This window comes from Propithecus coquereli, unplaced genomic scaffold, assembly GCF_000956105.1.
Source record: "Propithecus coquereli isolate 6110/MARCELLA unplaced genomic scaffold, Pcoq_1.0 Scaffold295, whole genome shotgun sequence".
Lineage (NCBI taxonomy): Eukaryota > Metazoa > Chordata > Mammalia > Primates > Indriidae > Propithecus > Propithecus coquereli.
The window spans coordinates 1,606,537-1,625,671 of NW_012148563.1; the positions used below are offsets into that span (position 1 = coordinate 1,606,537).

Below are 19,135 nucleotides of genomic sequence, written 5' to 3' on the forward strand. Positions count from 1 at the left end.
ATGTGTGTATGCATGTCTGTGTGTGTCTATGTGTATATCTGTATCTATGCCTCTGTATGTCTCTATGTGTATGCCTCTGTATATATGTGAATATATGTCTGTATGGGTGTCTATGCATGTCTCCATGTGTATGGGTGTTCATGTATACGTATGTATGTATATGTACATATGTCTCTGTGCGCATATGCCTACACGTCTATGTGTATATGCTTATATGTGTGTATATGTATGTCTCTATACATGTGTACATGAATGTACATATGCCTGTATAGGTATGACGTGTATATTCGTCTGTATGTATATGTGTATGTCTATATGTGTGTATGCATGTCTGTATGTCTCTGCATGTGTCTCTAGTTGTATATATGTGTGTGCATGTCTGTGTATGTTATATGTATGTGTGTATATGCCTATATGTGTGTATATCTATGTATGCATGTCTCTATATATGCGTGTATATGTCTCGGTATGTGTGTACACATCTCTGCGCGTGTGCACATCTATATGTGTATATCTCTGTACACATGTCTATACACATCTGCCCCTGTATATATCCCCAGAGGTATATATATGTCTCTGTGTGTGTGCATGTCTATATGTGTGTATATGCCTGTGTGTGTATATCTATGCGTGCATGTCTCTATGTGTGTATATGTCTCTGTGTATGCATGTCTATACATGTGTGCATGTCTGTGTGTGTGCATGTGCATGTCAGTATGTGTTTGTGCATATGTCTCTGTGTACATATGTCTATGTGTGTGTGTCTGTGTGCATATGTTTGTGGGTGTGCATGTCAGTATATATGCGTGTGTGTATATGTGTATGTCTGTGTGTGTATATATGTTTCTTTATGTGCATGTATGTATATTTTCTAGTTTGCTGAGCTTTGGGCCCTGACCGTGAAAGGACAGCAGATGAGCTCTGGGCAGCAGATACTGATGAAATGTGGCTTCAGTATGGCCTGCTTAGTCCCAGTGTCTCTGTCCCCTGTTCACAGCTCCACACTGTCTTCCCAGCAACCCAGCCAGGCCCACAGAGGCCAGTGGACGTCTCCTTCTCCCGGACGCCAGCCTCATGGGTGCTTAGAGAATGGGACAGGGGCCTGGGCGTGACCCATCAGGTTTCTCATGTCTGAGATGGAGATAGAGCTTTCAGGTCCTTGAAGAGAGCATACAGGACTTTTGTCACCAGGAAGAATACATGCTTTTAGACTTAGATACAGGATGATGAGTGGGGGTGTCCTGAGATGGGAGGGCGCTGGTCCCCACACCGTCTCTCTGTCAGCCTCTGGCAGGCCCCGTCCCCGCTGCGATCAGTGCCTGGACCCACCTCCTTCCCGCTCCCCCTCGTCCCTCCCTCTGGGTTGCTGCCCTTTCTCTGCGGCACCTCCCAACGGGCTCCTTTCCCCGTGGGAGACAAAGTACCTGTCACTGCCCCTGCCCGTTGCAGAAGCCTGGGGTTCCTCAAGACTGGCCTTGGGACAGCACCGCTTTCTGTCTTTTGTGTGCGCTGTAACTGCGGTGCCCGCACAGTATTAATCCCACGGGAGACATTCAGGAAATATTTGTCCAGTGAGTGACACAAGACTGGCAGTGTTGTTACCAGGAGGTTGTCACAAGATTTGCCAGTTTCAGATACGCCCTGTTGAGACAACCCGAGTGCCATTCAGGCTCTGCGTCCAGCGCGGAGCAGCAGGAATGGTGTTTCACGGATGGTGACGATGCTTATGAAGCCCCGACTTTGTGTGCGCCATGTTCTGAGTGTTTTACAAAATCATCTCATTTAACCCTGACAACCACCCCACAGGTAGGGACCGTTATCACCCGCCTTTCACAGATGAGAATACTGAGGCTCGGAGGCATTAAGAACTTGCCCAGGGAGCCGCAGCAAGTAAGTGACAGAACTGGGCTTGGTGCTTCCACCTCAGCACTGCCCACTAGACCTTTCTCAGCAGTGGAAACCTCCCGTACGTGCCGCCCAGTGTGGTAGCTACTGGCCCTGTGTGGCTGTGGAGGGGTTGAAACGTGGCCAGTGTGACTGAGGAGCTGAGTTTTAAGTTTTTATTTAAGTTTAGTTTTTTCAAGTTCAAACAGCCCTGTGGGGCCAGGGGCCACCCGTTGACAGAGCATTGCAGACTGACTGTCCGGTATTGAACCATCTGATCTAGACCAGGTTGGGCAGTGCGAGGTGTCGTGTGTTCCGAGAGGGCCCATGTGCTCGTACAGACCATAACTGAGGATCCTTACTAGCTTCTCTGCTAGTATTGCAAAAGCATCTGACTTTGAGGAGTGTCTGTCCAGAGGTGTAAGAGGCAATCGTGAAAAGGCAGTGTGTGCTCTCATCCCGAAAACGTGACTGTCTCCAGGCTTGAATTCGTGAAGGGTTAACTCCACTCACGGACGGGTCAGTGTTCACGGTTCTGCGGTTCGTTAGGAGGAAGAGTCCTATCCCCTGACCTGTGTGTGGACGTACACGACCCCACAGGACCACCAGCTTGGCTCTGGGCCAGGCACCCTCCCGACATGGCGCCCGCAGGCGGCGCATCTTCATCGCCACCCTCTGCTGATCCCTCGTGTGCCGGGGAGCGCCGGGGTCTGGAGAAAGTGCTCCTTTGTTCTGCAGGGCAGCCCCTGAGCGCCCACAGGGCTGTGATTGTTTCCCCCAGCGCAGCGCCCCCGGGACAGGTGGCCCCTTAGGTCAGCGCCTTAGGAGCCCCTGCCCCTACTTCGCAAGTGCAGCGACAAAGTGAGGTCATAGCCAGCCTGCAATGGACGCTTTATGTAATGTTTTGCAATAAATCTCCTGGAACCCATCAGAGAAAAAGAAGTTCAATGTTTGCTTTCTTTTCAAGAGTGGTAGTGCCATCCTTACGTTTTCTGGAGTTGAGTTATGGCCTGATTGTCCCTGACTGGCTGCTTCGGTGCAGCAGGGGGGTCCCAGTGCTGGTCCCTGCAGCTGTGTCCGGCACCGTGGGCTCCATGCGTCCCTCTGTTGGAAAGATTGAACATACCTTAGATGTCTTGCCTCGGAGGGGACCTCAGGCGCCCAACGCCTCACGTCCTGTGTGTGTGTTTCCACTGAACTCCCAACTGGCATTTTTATTAAAAGCCTCAAGTTTCCTTTGCAGCAACGCTCAAGTTTAGCAGATAAGTGGTGGAGTGTGGGGAGCTGGAGAGAAGACGCCACGCTCCCTTCCATCTCGTGACACGAAGGTGCTGGGCTTGGGCTCTGACCGTTCGTGGCCCTGCGCGGATGATGCGGGGTCCGTGGTGACGACCTCCACCCACCCGGCGTGCGCAGTTCTGCAGTTTTCAGCACACCTCGTTTCCCCCCACAGAGCCCTGGGCCTGCACTGGGTCCGTTCCCTCCCCTCTGATTGACGTCCAGCGGCAGTTCCCAGCTTCGAAGGGAGCTGCGCCACAGCTTAAGGGACATTTCGGTCCCATATTTTATCTCCTCCTCACAGTCAGCTGTTAGCGTCCGCCAGTGTTTCAAATAAAATGGTGCTCATCATGTACAAATATAAGATGGTCTGTGAGGTGGTCGTTCAGACCAAATAAATCCCCTTCCCGCTCCGTCCCCAAGGCCGATACTGTCCTCCTGAGGGTGAGCCAAATCCTCGCCCGCCATTTGCATGGCAGAAGGGAGGAATGTTGCTGCCAGAGAAAGCACAGGCTGAGCAGTGTTTGATTTCTGAGCGTTTTCTTCTTCAGGAAAGAGAAACTCTAATCTTAATTAAAAATTTAATTCTGTGGCGTACTGTTGTGGATTTTCTCAGCACGAAGCTGACACACAGCAGGTGCCCTGGAGCAAAAGAATAATTAGTAGGTAGAAGTTCTCAGATTATAGAGGCCCAAGGTAAAAGAAGATGTAAGTCAAATCAGGAGGAGAAACAGCTTTATTTAGGATCTGTCCACGTAGTCTGGCTTTGAGCCCGGCTCTGAGCCTTGGTAGTGAAGCAAGCGTCTCATTCATCCTCGCTGGCACTGGGCACTCACTCACTCTGCCAGTGCTACTGAGCGTCACCTGGGGCTGGGCGCTACGCTGGGGTATAGGGAACAAGATGAACAGGACACAGTCCCTGCCCTCGGGGAGCTGTGAGCATTGGAAAGGGTCAGACCCACATGCTGATGCTTGTGAATTAACATGTCAGTTGCAGTGTAGCCTGGTGAGCAGAGGACGAGGGGGGCTTTGAGGAGAGGCATCTAGTTGAGACTGGCATTCGGAAGGGGTCTTGGTCTGTTCAGGCTGCTGTAACAAAATGCCACAAACCGGGTGGCTTATAAACAACAGAAATGTATTTCTCACAGTTCTGGAGGCTGGGAGGTCCAAGATCAAGGAACTGGCAGATTCGATGTCAGGTGAGGACCTGTCTTGTGGTTTGTAGATGGCATCTGCTTGCTGTGTCCTCACAGCACAGAGGAAAGGGGTCTTTCTCGGGCCTCTTTTATAAGAACACTAATCCTCTGCTAGGACCTCGTCATCTCCCAAAGGCCCCACCCCCAATACCATCCCCTTGGGGATTGAGTTTCAACATGTGCATTTTGGGGAGACACAAATACTCAGACCATAGCGGAAGGCGGCTCAGAGGAGGTGACAGCTGAGCTGGTTGCTGACCCGTGGATAGAAGTAGGATTTTGGGCAGTGATTGATGTGAAGCGGTCCAGGCGTCTAGAGAGAGCAAGGAAGGCCTCTGGGATGCGATTTGGTAGCTGGTCTGTAGACGGCCAAGCAGGGGTGGGCAGCCGGGAGACTGAAGGGCCGGCCGAGAGTGGTGCGCGAGGACAGGGCAGGCTGTGGGTGTTGGGAAGGTCGCTCCTTTCGGGGTGGGAGCACTCGGGACTGGTGGAAGGACGGGCAGTGGAGGTGCCCTCACACAGACAGCAGCTGAGGGGTCTGGTAATGACCTAGAACTTTGATTTTCTGCAATCTCACGCCGAATTTGTCGTCTTCTGTTGGGTCTTGTAGTTACTGTTATCATCGTCCACTCAACTAAACTTTCTTCCTCCTTTCTGTCTACACAATTCCTTCCTTCCTTCCCTCCCTCCCTCCCATTCCGTGTTTATAGCCATTTTGTTGGGACCAGGAGCTGTGCTAAGTGTCCAGAGACATAGACCTTGGCCTCTAGGGACCCGAGTGTAGTGGGAGATGGAACCAAGAATGTCACCTGTCCCAGTGCAAGGCCTTGTGGCGTGTGGGGTCGGGGGAGCAGGGAACCTCCCAAAGAGAAAGTAAAAACTCTCACCAGGTGAAGTGGGGAGGGCACCAGGTGAAGGAAGAGTGAAGTGTCGTGTGGGAGTTCACAGACCTGCTGGGCCGCTGTGTCACAGCAAGATGGTGAGGATGTGGAGGGAGGCAGCGTGTTCCTAACACATTTGACCTTTGGCTCCGGGCAGTAGGAGTCTCCCCAAGGGTTGTGAGATGAGGGAGTATCATTTTCCCATTGTCAGTTTCCAAGGGTCTCGCTGGTGCTTTCAGGGTGAAGAGGGGGATTCCTAGGCGGGGGGGTGACAACAGACAGGCTGCTCCTGCATCCAGTGGCCACAGAGTCTGCAGTGACGTGAGGGCAAGGGTGCTCAGAGGCAAAGGACTCTGAGACTATAGGCTCGGGGGCGTCCGGGGGGTTCCAGATTTCTGGTTGGAGAGGCTGAGTGGGAATGTGGCTGTAGCAGGTGATGGGCAGACTGGGGAGAGGGCCAAGGTGTGTGTGCGTAGAGGTTTGGATCCCTCCCCGGATGGTGTACAGGTGTATACGAAAAGCTTGTGTAGTTTTGGCAGGAGCTGGGTAGGAACACCTGGAGCTGGGGCGGAGGAGAACAAGATTTAAGAATTGGTTGCTTATTGATAGGAGGTTGGGTGTGGACAGGCGCCCTTGGACGTTAGAATTGAGGATCACCTGGAGATGTGGGGGGAGGAGTCAGGAGGGCACCTGGAGGAAGAGCCCACGTGGGCTGCGAGGGAGGTGGAGGAAGCCCCAGGGTGAGAGTGGGAAGAGAGAGAATCTTGTCAGCAGCTTCCGGTGCCGGGGCTGGGGCAGGAGCAAGAAGGACCAGTGGTCGTAGAAATGGAAGTCGTGGGTGACCTTGTGGGCAGCTTCCTTGTAGCAACAGGGTCAGGACCTCCGGTTGTTTGGTGGAGGCGGGAGAAGGCCAGTGTGGGCACAAGAGCAGCAGAGCTCTGGTGGGCAAAGGGAGGCGATGTCCACGAGGGTCTCTGATGTTTTGTTTTTCCTAAAGGATTGATTGGATCTTGTTTCAATGCAGATAGCCACGTTCTAGTGGGGGAGGAAAAGATCAAAATACAGGAGGGGACTGTTGATGAGCTGCTTTCCAGAGAAGGCAGAGGGGGGTTGAGGTCTCGAGCACAGGCAAAGGGGAGACTTCTCAGGGGCCTGGCCCACCTGGAGGCCAGGTGTCTCCGCGGTGTTAACAGGGAGGTTTCCTTGGAGGCAGCCCCGGGGGAGTCAGCCGTGCCTGCCGGGTCCTCCAGAACTCCTGAGGGTTATTTTCTAACCCTGTGCACACCAGCACCTGTGCCGCCTCTCGCACCAGCCCCGCTCTGTCCTTTCTCTCAGTGCTGCTGCCGTGGATCCTGAGTTCCGGAGAGGCGGGTTGCCGTCCTCCCCATCTGGGTGCCCCTGCCAAGCTCCCCCACCCCAGTTCTCTCCAGCCCACTCTCCTGCTCCTCTAGCCCTCCCCCCCCACCTCCGTCTGTCCCAGCCACAGCCTCTCATGATGCAACACACCACGTTCTCGCCGCTGTCCCCGCGTTTCTCTGTACCGCCATCCTGCGCTGTCTCACCTGGTGCCTTTCTCAGCATGGGAACGGTCCACGGTGGATGTTGGCAGCTGACTCAGCATACACAGTCCCGACGTAAACTGCACCCTTGTCGTCTGGATGAATGCCAGACCGGGGTTTGCACCGACAGTCTTGATGCCCTTGTGGCTGTTGAGGCTGATGAGGACGTGAGATGCTAATTGAGGGTGTTGGACTCCCTCTTACCCCAGCAGAAGCATTTGATGAGCTCATTTTTGGCCTCCCAGCCAATGCTTGGTTATGTTTATGTTTAGGGTTACCGTATATTTTAACCTCCATTTGCAGAATGCCAAAGAGACCGATCTAATTATCCTTAACGTTTGTCCGCTTCTTTGTTGCAGGGAATTGTGGGTAACTTGGCCAGCGGCAAGTCGGCGCTGGTGCACCGGTACCTGACCGGCACGTACGTGCAGGAGGAGTCTCCTGAAGGTATGCTGTATGGCAGGCAGTTGAGAGCTCAAGAATGTAGTTTGTAAAATTTTTGTTTAGCATGTTCTAAATCATTACTTTGATGTATCACATGTCAAGAAAGTAATAACACATACCAAGCAGTAAAAATCCTTAAGTATATTGTTTCTTTTGTAGTATTTTTAGCAAGCCCATTATATTCACTTTGGCATTGGGAGTAAGCGAGTAGAACCATGGAATGCTGTTGAATTTATTTCTTATCTAATAGTTCTGTCCTCTCAAATGTCCTTTTTAATCCACTGTTAGTCCTTTAAATATTGGCCAGACAGTTCTCTGATCTGGATATTGAATTTAGACGTAATAAGTGTATAGTGTTACTGAGTCATAGGTAAGAGCCGTTCTAGATGATTCTTTCAGATTACCACCACCATACGTTTGTTTCCCCCTTATATTGTATTATAAACATTTAATAATCATTTTGCATGAGAATAAGACATTTCTTTTGCCATTAGGCATTTACTTCTTCCGTTAAACATATTCATGTTTTGTTTTTTGCTTTAAATAAAATTATGATAATAATGGTAGGAAACCATTTGGTTCCTGTGTCCCCTAATCAAGGTGTAATTCACCAGCAATTTTCTATATTATATTTTCTCTCCGTGTAACCTTTTTAAATCCAACTTTGAGACACTGAATTTCTGGTTCCTTCTTTTTCTTACTGGCTGTTCCATTCTTTGCAGACATGGACGCAGGTAACTATACACTTTCTTCGTGGCGGCGCTTGTCTTGTTTCGGAGAGAGAGGAGAGGCGCGACTTTGTACTGTAGCGTTCCCTTCCCTCCTCGTTCTGTGTATCATGGATTTTGGTTCATTTTATCTTTTTTTTTTAAGTTACACATTTCACCCTGTTTTGTCCCTTAGATGTCTTTTTAGCAGTAGTCCTGAGTAGCTTCACATGTTTCCTGTAACACCTGTTCTGATATTTAACTCTGTCCCGGATACCGTGGAACCATCCAGAAAAGTATGGAATTCTCTGGCGGGCTTTGCGTGGGGCCCTGTCACTATTTTGCAGAATTTTGTGATTGTGTAAGCTCCTTATGGTGATCACACCAGGGAAAGGCTCCCTTTTTTTGTTATCCGTATTGCAGTGATGATTTGGGAGGATTAGAGGTTAACATGAGGGCTTGGCTTTCCCATGAGAAATACATACGGCTGCAAGAAAATTGCAAGGTTTGGAGAAGTGAGAAAAGGTGGCATTTTTTCCCCATTGTCTTTCCGGCTCCTTTCCCGAGATCCATCCCTGGTTTGTGCTGGTTTTAGTGGTTCCTTTGCGGCTGAGTGTGAATTTTAGCCACAGCCAGTTTGATTGCACCTGGGGAGTCAGAGCCTTTTCCATGGGTTTTTCACTGACAGCTCAGGGCTAACTACTGCGGAGGTTATGTGGAGGTTAACTCAACTGCAAGTGGAAGGATCTCCTTTTCCAAGTAAATCTGCCTTCCAGCCCCCGATCTCTCTGGATTTCATTCTGGGGTTGCTGGGAGGTGCGTGGCCAGCCCCAGGTTAGGCTGCTGTTGCTCTGGCTTCTCTCGCCCTGGGGTTCAGGTGTCTGGTGTGGGCGGTGCTGGTGTCACAAAGTAGTGGAAAACTGGGTGGGTTAAAGCAGGGATTTATTGTCTCTCGGTTCTGGAGGCCGGAAGTCTGAGATCAAGGTGCCAACAGGGTTGGGTCCCAGGAAGTCTGTTCCGTGCCTCTCCCAGCTTCTGGCAATTGTCAGCCTTGGCATTCCCTGGCTTGAAGACATCTAACCCTAGTCTCCATGTTGCACTTAGAACTGGTGGCGTTGGCCCTGTGACTTCTGGCGGTTGGGGCTCCCACTGGCAATGGCTGTGCGAGCTCTGTGGTATTTCAGGAAGAGCAAGGGCCGCATCTCACTCATGACATCCTTTCCCCTGTGCTGCCGTTTTGTCATTATGGTGGCTTTTAGCAGTTTTCCCTTTGTGCACTTACAGTTTGTTCAGTCATATCTGGGCCCAACTGTGACCTCTCTGCGACACATAATGGGCCCTTATGTTTTGATTAACACAAAGGCATTTCCCTTGAATGTTCATACATCGAAGTAAGAATTGCACCCGTTTTACTCTGTGGAAATTGCGTAGGATCACATACTGTTTCAAAATACGTTATTTTTAAGGGTAGCAGCATAGGCGAGTGCCAGGAAGGACAGCCCTTTCTTCATCTGCAAAGTGGGACTGTCTCATCCCTTTATGGGTCCGTGTGCTCCAGGCCTCCCGGGTCGGTGGGAGGATCGTCCGTGATCTTTCCTCACGCCCTGCCAGAGCTACCGCAGGCACCTGTCCTCTCACCTTGGGACTCCAGTGGAAGGGGTCGTCCACGGGGGCGCAGGGAGCTTACAGCAGCCCGGTGCCCAGGTGTGCGCAGTGGTGTGTGCCAGGAGCCGGCGGTGCTGAAAGAATCGTGAGTCCAGGCCCTGCCCATGCCCGGTGCACTTGCGCGTCCCGGGGCCAGGCCTCCTGCCTGGAACCGAGCAGGTAGCCGCCGTCTTTGCCTCTCTCAACGAGACCACTCCATGTCCACGTGACCTGTGAGTTCCGTGGCAGTGGCAGGAGGGAGCCATGACTGGCTGTTTCAGAAAGAAAACAAATGAGAAAAGCTACCACGATCTTGCCCTCCTGAAAATCTTCCTCATGATCAGGGGGCCTGGAGCTGGAACGTGACTTCGATGCCTGTGGAAAGAGTTAACGTGAATCAGTGGCCTGTGCTTGGTTAATTGCGGAGCTTTCTGTGCGCAGCGTTGTGGATTAGGGATGTGATTTGCTGTGTCGTCGTCCCATGACTGGAGAGTATCAGAGTGATGTGAGTGATCGGGCTGCAGCCCGGCCTCACCTGTGCTGCTCACCCACGCGGACGCGAGGGCACGGCTGAAGGGGGTTGTGGTTGGCCCCTGGCTGAGGGTTTTGAGTGAGCCGTGCGAGCTTTCCGTTTCTTGGTGTTACTGTTACTTTGTGATTTCTGCTCCATTTCTCTGACAACTGCTGGAGTGACCAGGGGGCAGCTACTTTCAGGGAAAGGCATTTTGCTCCTCCCGCGCCTGTGTGACCTGCCTGTCCAAACAGTTTCTTGGCTCCCCCCGCCCTAATTAATGCCTGTGCAGAATTGTTCTTCTGCCTTAATGACTGCGCAGATACCCTCCATCCTGGTCCTGGCCGCGGCTGCGATGCGGAGATGGCTGGGAGGGGGCGCGGTGAGGGCCTCCCTTGTCTGCAGAGCAGAATTCTCTCTGGGTGGAAACACCGCTGGTGCGGAACCGTCTCCAGATCCGAGCCTACTTTTTATCAGACACATCACATGAATTTTAGCTCCATCCCAGAGGGCAACATCTGTTGTCTTTTAATTGTGTGATATGTTTTGGCTGATATTTTATCCTTGTAGGGAAGAGAGCCAACTTACAAGATTCAGAGAGTTTTAAAGATGCAGTTCAAGTGGGGGAAGGGTTTGAATATTACATGTTTTTCAATTAGTGAATTGACAATGCAGAAGTGGGTAACTCAATAGGGAGGCCGAGATTCCCTGAAAATAATCCAGATTTGTATAGGCAGATATCCTTTTAACTGTGTATGCTGTGTATGTACATACATACATGTGTGTGGTGTGTGTACATATGTGTGGGGCGGGGGAGGCCTAGGGGTGCTGTAACAAAGTAGTGCAAAACTGGGTGGCTTAAAGCAGGGATTTATTCTCTCTCGGTTCTGGAGGCCGGAAGTCTGAGATCAAGGTGCCGACAGGGTTGGGTCCCAGGAAGTCTGTTCCGTGCCTCTCCCAGCTTCTGGCAGTTGTCAGCCTTGGTGTTCCCTGGCTTGAAGACATCTAACCCTAGTCTCCATGTTGCGCTTAGAACTGGTGGCGTTGGCCCTGTCACTTCTGGGGGTCGGGGCTCCCACTGGCGATGGCTGTGTGAGCTCTGCGGTATTTCAGAACCTCGCAAGAACCGCCTCAGCTCGCGTGTGACCTTCGGAGTGCTGAGGAGAATGTCACAGCTGCCGTTCACTTCCCAGAAAGAGAATCAGAGGAAAATTACTCATTCGCCATTAGTGTCCCGTAATGGCTGCGATTAGAGTCGGGAATGACGTTTTGGGCATGTAATTTGAGTTTCCCCTCCGTGTGTTTATGTGTTTAATATTCACCACGTGCCCTGCCTTCCCCGACACGGACCCTAGGGGCACCCCTTAGTTTTTAACCTTCCCTTCAAATAAAAAAAAGTCAATCAAAGGAAAGAAAGCCAGGCTGTGAAGAATTAGTACGTGGGAATTTGATAGGAAATGTGGACCTGCCTTAGATGCTGCCCCTTGCAGGTGGGGACACCGTGGTGTCCTCCGGAGATTTTTCGAGCTGCAGTTCCGAGGCTCTGCCTTGAGACCTGGTTCCCCGGGACGTCTCCTCCTGTGTTAACCAACACCTGGTCTTCCTTGCACCTCGGTCGTTGGCCCTGCTGAGCTGTGCACTGCAGCCCGTGTGGCGGAGGGGCCTGGGGACCAGCAAAGCTGAAAGCCGGCAGCTGCCTTGACGTGGCGGTGTATCTAAATTCAGCAGAAAGGCAGCCGCCCCCAGCGTTCGAAGACGTCTTTCCCAGACAAGCCTGGGCTGTACAGTGAATTGAGTGCAAGATTGTAAGGTTGGTCAAGATAAACTTAAGGCTATTTATAGACCATCTTTCCAGTGATCATAAAATGCACTCATATCTAATTTTTCAAGCAACCACAGGAGGCCAAATGGAGCTAAAAGTACCAGGATGAAGCTGTGCTGTCTGACAGGCTCTATTCACCCTAAATCTGAAATAAACCCACGTCCAGCCGTGGAAGTGGTGAGAGGTGGGCAGGGGCCTGCCTGCCACCACGGCCCAAAGGCTGTCCGGGAAAGTCAACGAGGGAGTGAGGAACAGTGAGGGTCAGTGGTGTCGCCTGCTGCAGCCACTTGAAGGGATTTGCAGGGAGAGGCCTTAGCCAAGTGTGGCTTTGGAGCCATTGACTCTGTCATCCCTGGGTCCTCCTGAGCTTAGTTCATCAGGGCATCATTCCTTCAGTGACAGAATCATGAGTTTCTCTTTGACTCTTATCCACCTCAAATTTTGGGGGCAGAAAGCTAGCTCCAAGACCGTGGCAGCCCTGAATCTGTGTAGGCCGGCAACCGGCAGGCCAAGCGCCTGGGGTGCCTGTGAAGGCTGCACTGGGTCTATCCCTTCCCCCCGGAGGGTGACGCTCCAGCCCCGTGGCCAGACCCTCCCCTTCCCAGTGGTGGCCACACACGGGCAGCAGCACCTTCTCTCCCGGATGTGGAAGAAACTGACCGTGACTAGGAAGCGTGCTGGTCCTCATTCATTCTGCCAGTGGAGTAGCCTAAGACCGCCGGAAGAGTGTGGGCGAAGAGTTAAGGCAGAGCTTGCACTAGGAACTTGCTGGAGTACGGAGGGGGAGCCAGCGTCCTCCTAAGTGGCAAAGGTAGCCGGAGTTTTTCCCGTATTGAGAGAAGCATCCAAAATAGGTAGGAAACCTGAATGTTCAGTGTTACCTAGGAAAAGTTGCAGGAGAAAATGTCAGGTGCTAAGAGTGACTGTTACTCCCAGGTAAGGACAGGGTTGGTGTGTGGGAGGAGATGGGTGTAAGGTAGGCAATTCGTGCAACTCAAGACAGGAAAGTGGGGTTTTGAGGGTAGGACATAGGGAATTCTAAAACGCACTTTCGTTTTGTGCCTGGGCAGCTTGAAAGTACAGTGGACATGTCTCGTCTCACGTCTCTCCGAGGGAAGCCTAGAGCGTGCCTGTTTTGTTTATTTGGTTTGCGTCAGAGTTTGGTGAAGACTTGGGGTTCTGTGGGAAAGTGGAGGGGTGCATGCTCTGGAGGAAGGCGCTGTCACGCACAGCCTGCTCTTCGAGGACTGTGCGTTGCGACACTGGGTGGAAGAGCTGACTGGTTCTGGGAGCTGGGCTTGGCAAGAGGGAGGCAGGTGGTGCATGGTGAGCTGGGAGCAGCCTGCCAGAAGGTTCCAGAATCCTGGGGTGCGGGTTCTCAGGGCTGGGGGGCCTACCCCCAGCCCCCACATCGCCACCAAGGCTTTTCCTGCCTGGACTTTCGTGGTCCCTGGGAGGGACTCAGGCTGGCCTGGGGCCATCGGGGCTCCCAGCCTGCCTCAGGGACTTACTAGTCTTGTGTTCCCGGCAAGTCACCCATCCTGCTGCACTTCGGCTTACTGTTCTCTGCCTCGCAGTGTTGCAGGGACTAAGTACCATAATATGTGTAAAAGACGTGGCATCAGCTCCAGGCAGTGAGGAAGGGCTCGGTGCATAACATCTTTTGAAATATTGCCCTGACCCGTCAGTCCCTGGGGAGCAAGAGGTGTCCCGTCCCGCGTGGGGGCTGCCAACGAGGCCGCCACCGAGTCCTGCTGCTTTGCTGCTTCACATCTTCTCCGCCCTCAGCTGTTCTCCAAGGTGCGATGTCAGGTCCTGATTCTCTGCTCTGACCACGCTGCAGGTGTCTGTTCCAGGACCCTAACGTAGAAAAATGAACACACGTAAGGCCGCCTCGCCCCATCAGCGCGGTTATTCCCGCTGCCCAAAGTAAAGCTCGTGTTAGTGAGAATGGAGCCTCGTACAGGGTGCCTGGAACATAATCCTGTGATTTATAAACTAGAGAAAAGAATAGAACGTAGAGTGGGCCGACTACCCCTCGCATCACTTTTCCTAGACTTGGGGCTGAGCTCTGCGGGGCTCTTCTCACACCCGTGGGGGCTGGGCTGCCGTGGACCCCACCGAGGCGTGTTGTCAGGGGGTGCTCTGGCTGGGAGGATGCTGAAGGCCAGCGCCCGTCAGTCCGGGTGAGTCAGCAGGACCCCGCTGTCTCCGAGGGTAGACTGCGCTCCACCCGGGCTGACGGGCTCTGGCTTTTCCACTGTGCTTGATTCCCGCGGCTTGTTCTGGCTGCCGCCCTCCTGTGCTGGAGGAGAGCGCTGGTGGGCACTCGCTCCTGGCCGCCAGGGCTGCCGGCTGCGCAGACCCCTCCCCCGTTAGCCTTGTTCTCTGCCAGGACTCGGCCCAGAACTGGTAGTGAATGCATTCTCAGAAGCATGTGTGCCTTAAATATTTTGTTAAAGAATGTTTGTTTAGCTTCTTAGAAACAAACCATGTGGTAAACACCCAGCCTTATTTTCAAAGACACATGAAATGCATTTAAGCTGTCAGCTCCAGAAACCCTTTCCAAATCAAATAAGCTTAAAAAAATTTTCGTCAGCTACCACTGCTTCACAGATGTTGAGGCTTATTTCTAAAACCGTTCTTGGGTGCTGTTTAATGTTTCAGTGAAAAAAAAGAGTCTGTAAGACTAATGAAATTTGATGAGTTTTGAAATTTAGCTGTTTAAATTTTTCAACATGAATTTTACCATGTTATTTGCAACCAAGTGATTGTAACCACATGATAATTTTTTAATGAGGATAATCTGTAAACCTCGAGATTATGAGCCTGCTGGTAGGTTGGTTTCACAGATACAGCAGAAGTCGGTTCAGCCACCTTCTCCAGCGATTTCAGGTGCGAACCCGATCTCCACCGTGGCGATGCCATCTGTCTTCATCTGTGTGACATCACTAGCTCTACCCCTTGTCATCTAAGCCGTGTGAGGATCAGGCGATATTGTCTAAAATAGGTGAAGGATACTAAAATTTACTAGAACTTCAAAGAAGTAATAAAAAGAAGCATGTTCTATTTCATTTTGAACAGGGGGGAAAAGCTGTACAACTGGAATAAAGAGGTTGTCATGTTTTTGGCATTGACGAAATTGGCAGGACAAAATGTGTTTTTGAGTTGGTTGTTTGGAACCCAGAACACATTGTCCCATATTGTTATAATTAATTCAACAAGAAGTCCAGGGCTCACTGAGAGCCAGGCACCGGGCCTGCAGTGCACCGTGCATTCCAGAGAGAAGTTATTTCTGAATAAATAGCTGTAATTCAAGGTAGTGACTTCCACCTGGTCCGTGTGCACCCTGGTGAGGGCGGGCACGCTGGCTTCTGCCCGGGTACCCCAGCTTCTCGAGGCAGCCCACGGATGCTCATTTGTGTCCCAGGAACAGACAGCACATGCTGTTGACACAACTGTAGCTTTGCTAAGAAACCTCATGATGTCAGGGGCTTTAACAAAACCATTCTTTAATGGGAAAAAGGAGACTAGGGTCTCAGTTTCACATTTGCCCTTTACAAGTCATTTTTCCTAGAGAAATCTTACTGTGAAGGTGTTGTAGAGCTGTACGTACATCACCTTTTATTGCAGATTAACAAATAGTCACTTGCTGTGTCTCAACTGAACCCTCCTTGGGTGCTGTCACCTGGGTCCCTTGCTCCGTCTGCCTGTGTCTTTTGGCCTTGATGGTGCTGTCTCAGGAAGCTCGGTCCAGCTCCAGTCTGCAGCTTGCCAGGAAGCTCCTGCTCTGACCTGGAAGCCCCAGGGCCATGTTCGTTGTGCAGACTAACACAGGGGTTGTAAGGAAGAGCTGACCAACTGAAATGAGCTTAAACAGAACGGAGGGAGGGTTTACTAACTGGCATACCTGGAACAGCCCGAGGGGATGGGTTTAGCTTTAGAAAGACCCTGATCCCCTGATGCACTTGAGCTCTCCAGGAGCCCTCTCTCCCTTTCCTGCCTGCGTTGGGCTTTATGCTCAGCTGGGCCGCCCCAGTTGGTGGCAAACCCTTCATGGTGGCTTCACGACCACAGGGATGGTACTTAGTGCTCACACGTGATGCGGAGGAAATGTTGAATGTTTTTCTCAGTAGCTTTGCAGAAGACTCACAGGCAGCTGCCTCTGCCCTCCTTGAGTCACCCTTCTCCCTGAAATGGTCAGTGTCGCCAGGGTCTGGGGGGATATTCTGATTGCCTGGTCCCTTGGGTGGCGTAATGAGGTCAGCCTAATTGTTATGGACTAGGGCTGGGGAGAAGGCGGACCCCAGAAAAGGAATGGAGGACAGGTCTAAACCCTGTGCCCACAGCATTCTTTCGCTGTTGCGTTTTAGGCAGCCCGGGGCTGTGGTGCAGATCTTTCCCCTAATTGACAGGACAGCAAACTCTCCCGCACTGCAGGATCTGGCTGCCGTAGGAGAAGGGCCTGGGGCACTGTCTGAACTCTCCCCAGAGCTGCCTCTGGTAAATGTCTCCCTGTGACTTTGGCAGTTTCACTTGGGCTGTGGACCTCTGACTTTTTAGGCAATTTTTCCCTTCTTAATCTTCAAGGGTGGAAAGCTTGGTCTTTGGAATGTTACGCATCATTTGGATCTGAAAATGTCAGCTCACAAAATTATTTTTCTGCATCCTCCCTCAGCATCGTGTTTGCTCACCACCAGTCCGTCCCTCCCCCGGCCTAGGTTATTGGTCCCAGGGACGGGGAGATACCAGTTGCTCAGAAGGCACCTGTATTAATCCTAATATAGCCATTCCTAGACTCAGACAATCCAGCCAGCAGGGCGAGAGAGGTTTTCCGTGGAGGGCAGTGCAGAAAGGAGGAAACCGGCCTCTGGGCAAGCCCGAAGCAAAGGCAGGGCGGGGGATCCTGAGCCGGTGGTGAGATTTACATTTCAGAGGAGGCCAGAAGGTAATGTGAATGTTTGGAGTACACATTCTAGTCATGCCTGGTCAGAGGTGGGATTGCCAAAGTTCTGCGAAGAAAATGCTACATCCTGTTAAGGTCACGACACACTATAGATGTATGAATACTAAGTGCAGCTTCCACTTGGGCTCGGCAAACTCCCAAGGGGCGGGACATGGAAACGGGAGGCAGGAGGTGAAAGAAAGCACTGACAGCAAATTAGGTCAAGTGCCAGAAGGAATTACGTAAGGAGAATCTGAGCTGTGAGGAAAGTGCCCTTCCCTCTGTTCCACGTGTTCCTGCAGGGGCTGGCTGCCACCGCCCGAGAGTGAGGCCTCGGTGGCTCCACCGTAGGGTCTGAGATCTGGGCCAGACTGTGTGTGTGTGTGTGTGTGTGTGTGTGTATGTGTGTGTGTGTAGTTGTCTCTTAAATCTGTACAGATTAAGCCATGTACAGCTGCCAGTATCTACAAAAGATGACAATATCATGTGATCCAAATGATTTAACACAATAAATTCATTAACGATTGACCCAGACCGGAAACGAAAACCAGATCTAATGCACAGTGTGGTCCTTTATGCGTCCTGATGGCTCCTGGACGCGCTGTGTTAGAAAGGATTCTGAGGCAGGTCTAGGTGCAGGGGGACACCCGTGTGCTGGGTTGCTGATGCCAGCCGAGTCTGGAAGCTGCTGGTGTCCTGTTCATGTGGCCCAAGGGCAGCCCACCTGGCCAGCGTTTGTTACCATTTTCTGAGCTCCATTTCTTACTGTTTTGCTTATTTTTTAGAAATTGTGACCACCACAACAAAAGAAGAAAATAGCCCAACACTTGGTCTTTGAGGGCTGGGTAACGTTGCATGAAGACCCATGCAGTGGGGCCAGGGTGCACCTTCGCCTCTGGACACCGGAGAAGGGGAGAGGGGTTAGGGTGGGTGAAGAAGGGAGGTTTGGAGCCTGGACAAGAATGGGGTGTGTGGAAGAGCTGTCAGAGCCAGGCGTGGTGTCACACTGGGGTCTCGAAAAGGGACACAGAGAGAAGACCCCTGGGGGGCACATAGAGGAGACGCGGCGCCTCGGCGCTCGCCACACAACAGCGCGCGCTGGGGGGGACACGAAAGGCAAAAAAAAAGGAACCCCAGGCCACCTCTGGACCTTGGAACTGACTTCCACAGTGGTGGGAATGAGCTGCCGGAACCTGTCACTACCAGACCCTCCACACCTGGCTCTCGCGCCCCATTGGGAGTGGCAGCTGCTTATTAGGTCTAAGAAAAACTGGCTGCGAGGAGTGTTTGGGGTGCCCAGGGCCCTGTGCGGGGAGGGTCTTGGCTGGGAGGCCGCTGGGAGGCCTCAGGGAGCCTGGCAGTGCATCAGCATCAGCAGCAGACGCAGGAGGTTCCTGGAGGAGCAGTAACCCCTCGCCCAGCTGTGGATGGGAGGAGGAGGATGGGGTCTTGGTGCTTTCCAGCTCGGGGCTCTGGTCCACTTGGGGGAATTCCTGGGGACCAAAATGCCCACTAGGATGGAGATACAGGCCTGGAAACAAAACCTGCAGGACTCCTCCCGCTAAAGTTATTACACTGTTACCATAGTTTTGTAACAGTTACAAGTGCACTTCTGAGAGAGCCTGGGGAGAAAATGGAATATGACAATTAGAACAGTAACGTTGCAACATCGACAAAAGAAGTATCAGAGGTGAGACCACAGCACGGATCTGTCACCTCACCTGTGTCATTACTGCCCAAGAGCTAAGGAAGGTTTTCACGGTTTTTTAAAAGGGATGTAAAAATAAATAAATACAAAGAAAAATGCTACGCACAAAGCCTAAAATATTTACTCGTTGGCCTTTAACAGAACAGTTTGCTGGCCCCTAGTCTACAGTATGTACAACAACGTAGAATAATAAAATCGCACAGGATTTCTTGGTTTCTCCATATGCTCCAATAGCAGCCACCCTGTTGTAGTTTCTTGAAATAAACACCTTATTTATAGTCAGAGAACTGCATGTGAACAAACAGCTTGTAAGCCAGCACTTTGGCATATTCACTTCCAGAATTGCAGATCCAAAAACAGTGTTTATGTAAAACCCATTATTTTTTAATATGGAGTTATTTTTACGTGGGGAGCACTGGTTTAGAACAATAAAATCGAAGGGAGTGAAAGCCCATTCTCCCTCATGTCAGCAGACTCAGACAATCCAGCAGGCAGGGCGAGAGGTTTTCCGTGGAGGGCAGTGCAGAAAGGAGGAAACCGGCCTCTGGGCAAGCCC

General features: G+C 51.6%; 1 protein-coding gene across 4 annotated transcripts in view; it reads left to right on the forward strand.

Annotated features, from left to right (window-relative positions):
* AGAP1 (ArfGAP with GTPase domain, ankyrin repeat and PH domain 1) overlaps window positions 1-19,135 on the forward strand; it is a 544,117-nt gene that overhangs the window by 184,564 nt on the left and 340,418 nt on the right. For all 4 annotated transcript variants that reach the window (XM_012648855.1, XM_012648857.1, XM_012648858.1 and 1 more), the window contains exon 3: window positions 7,158-7,245. In XM_012648855.1, the coding sequence (XP_012504309.1) occupies window positions 7,158-7,245 (88 nt within the window). The remainder of the gene's footprint in view (window positions 1-7,157; window positions 7,246-19,135) is intronic.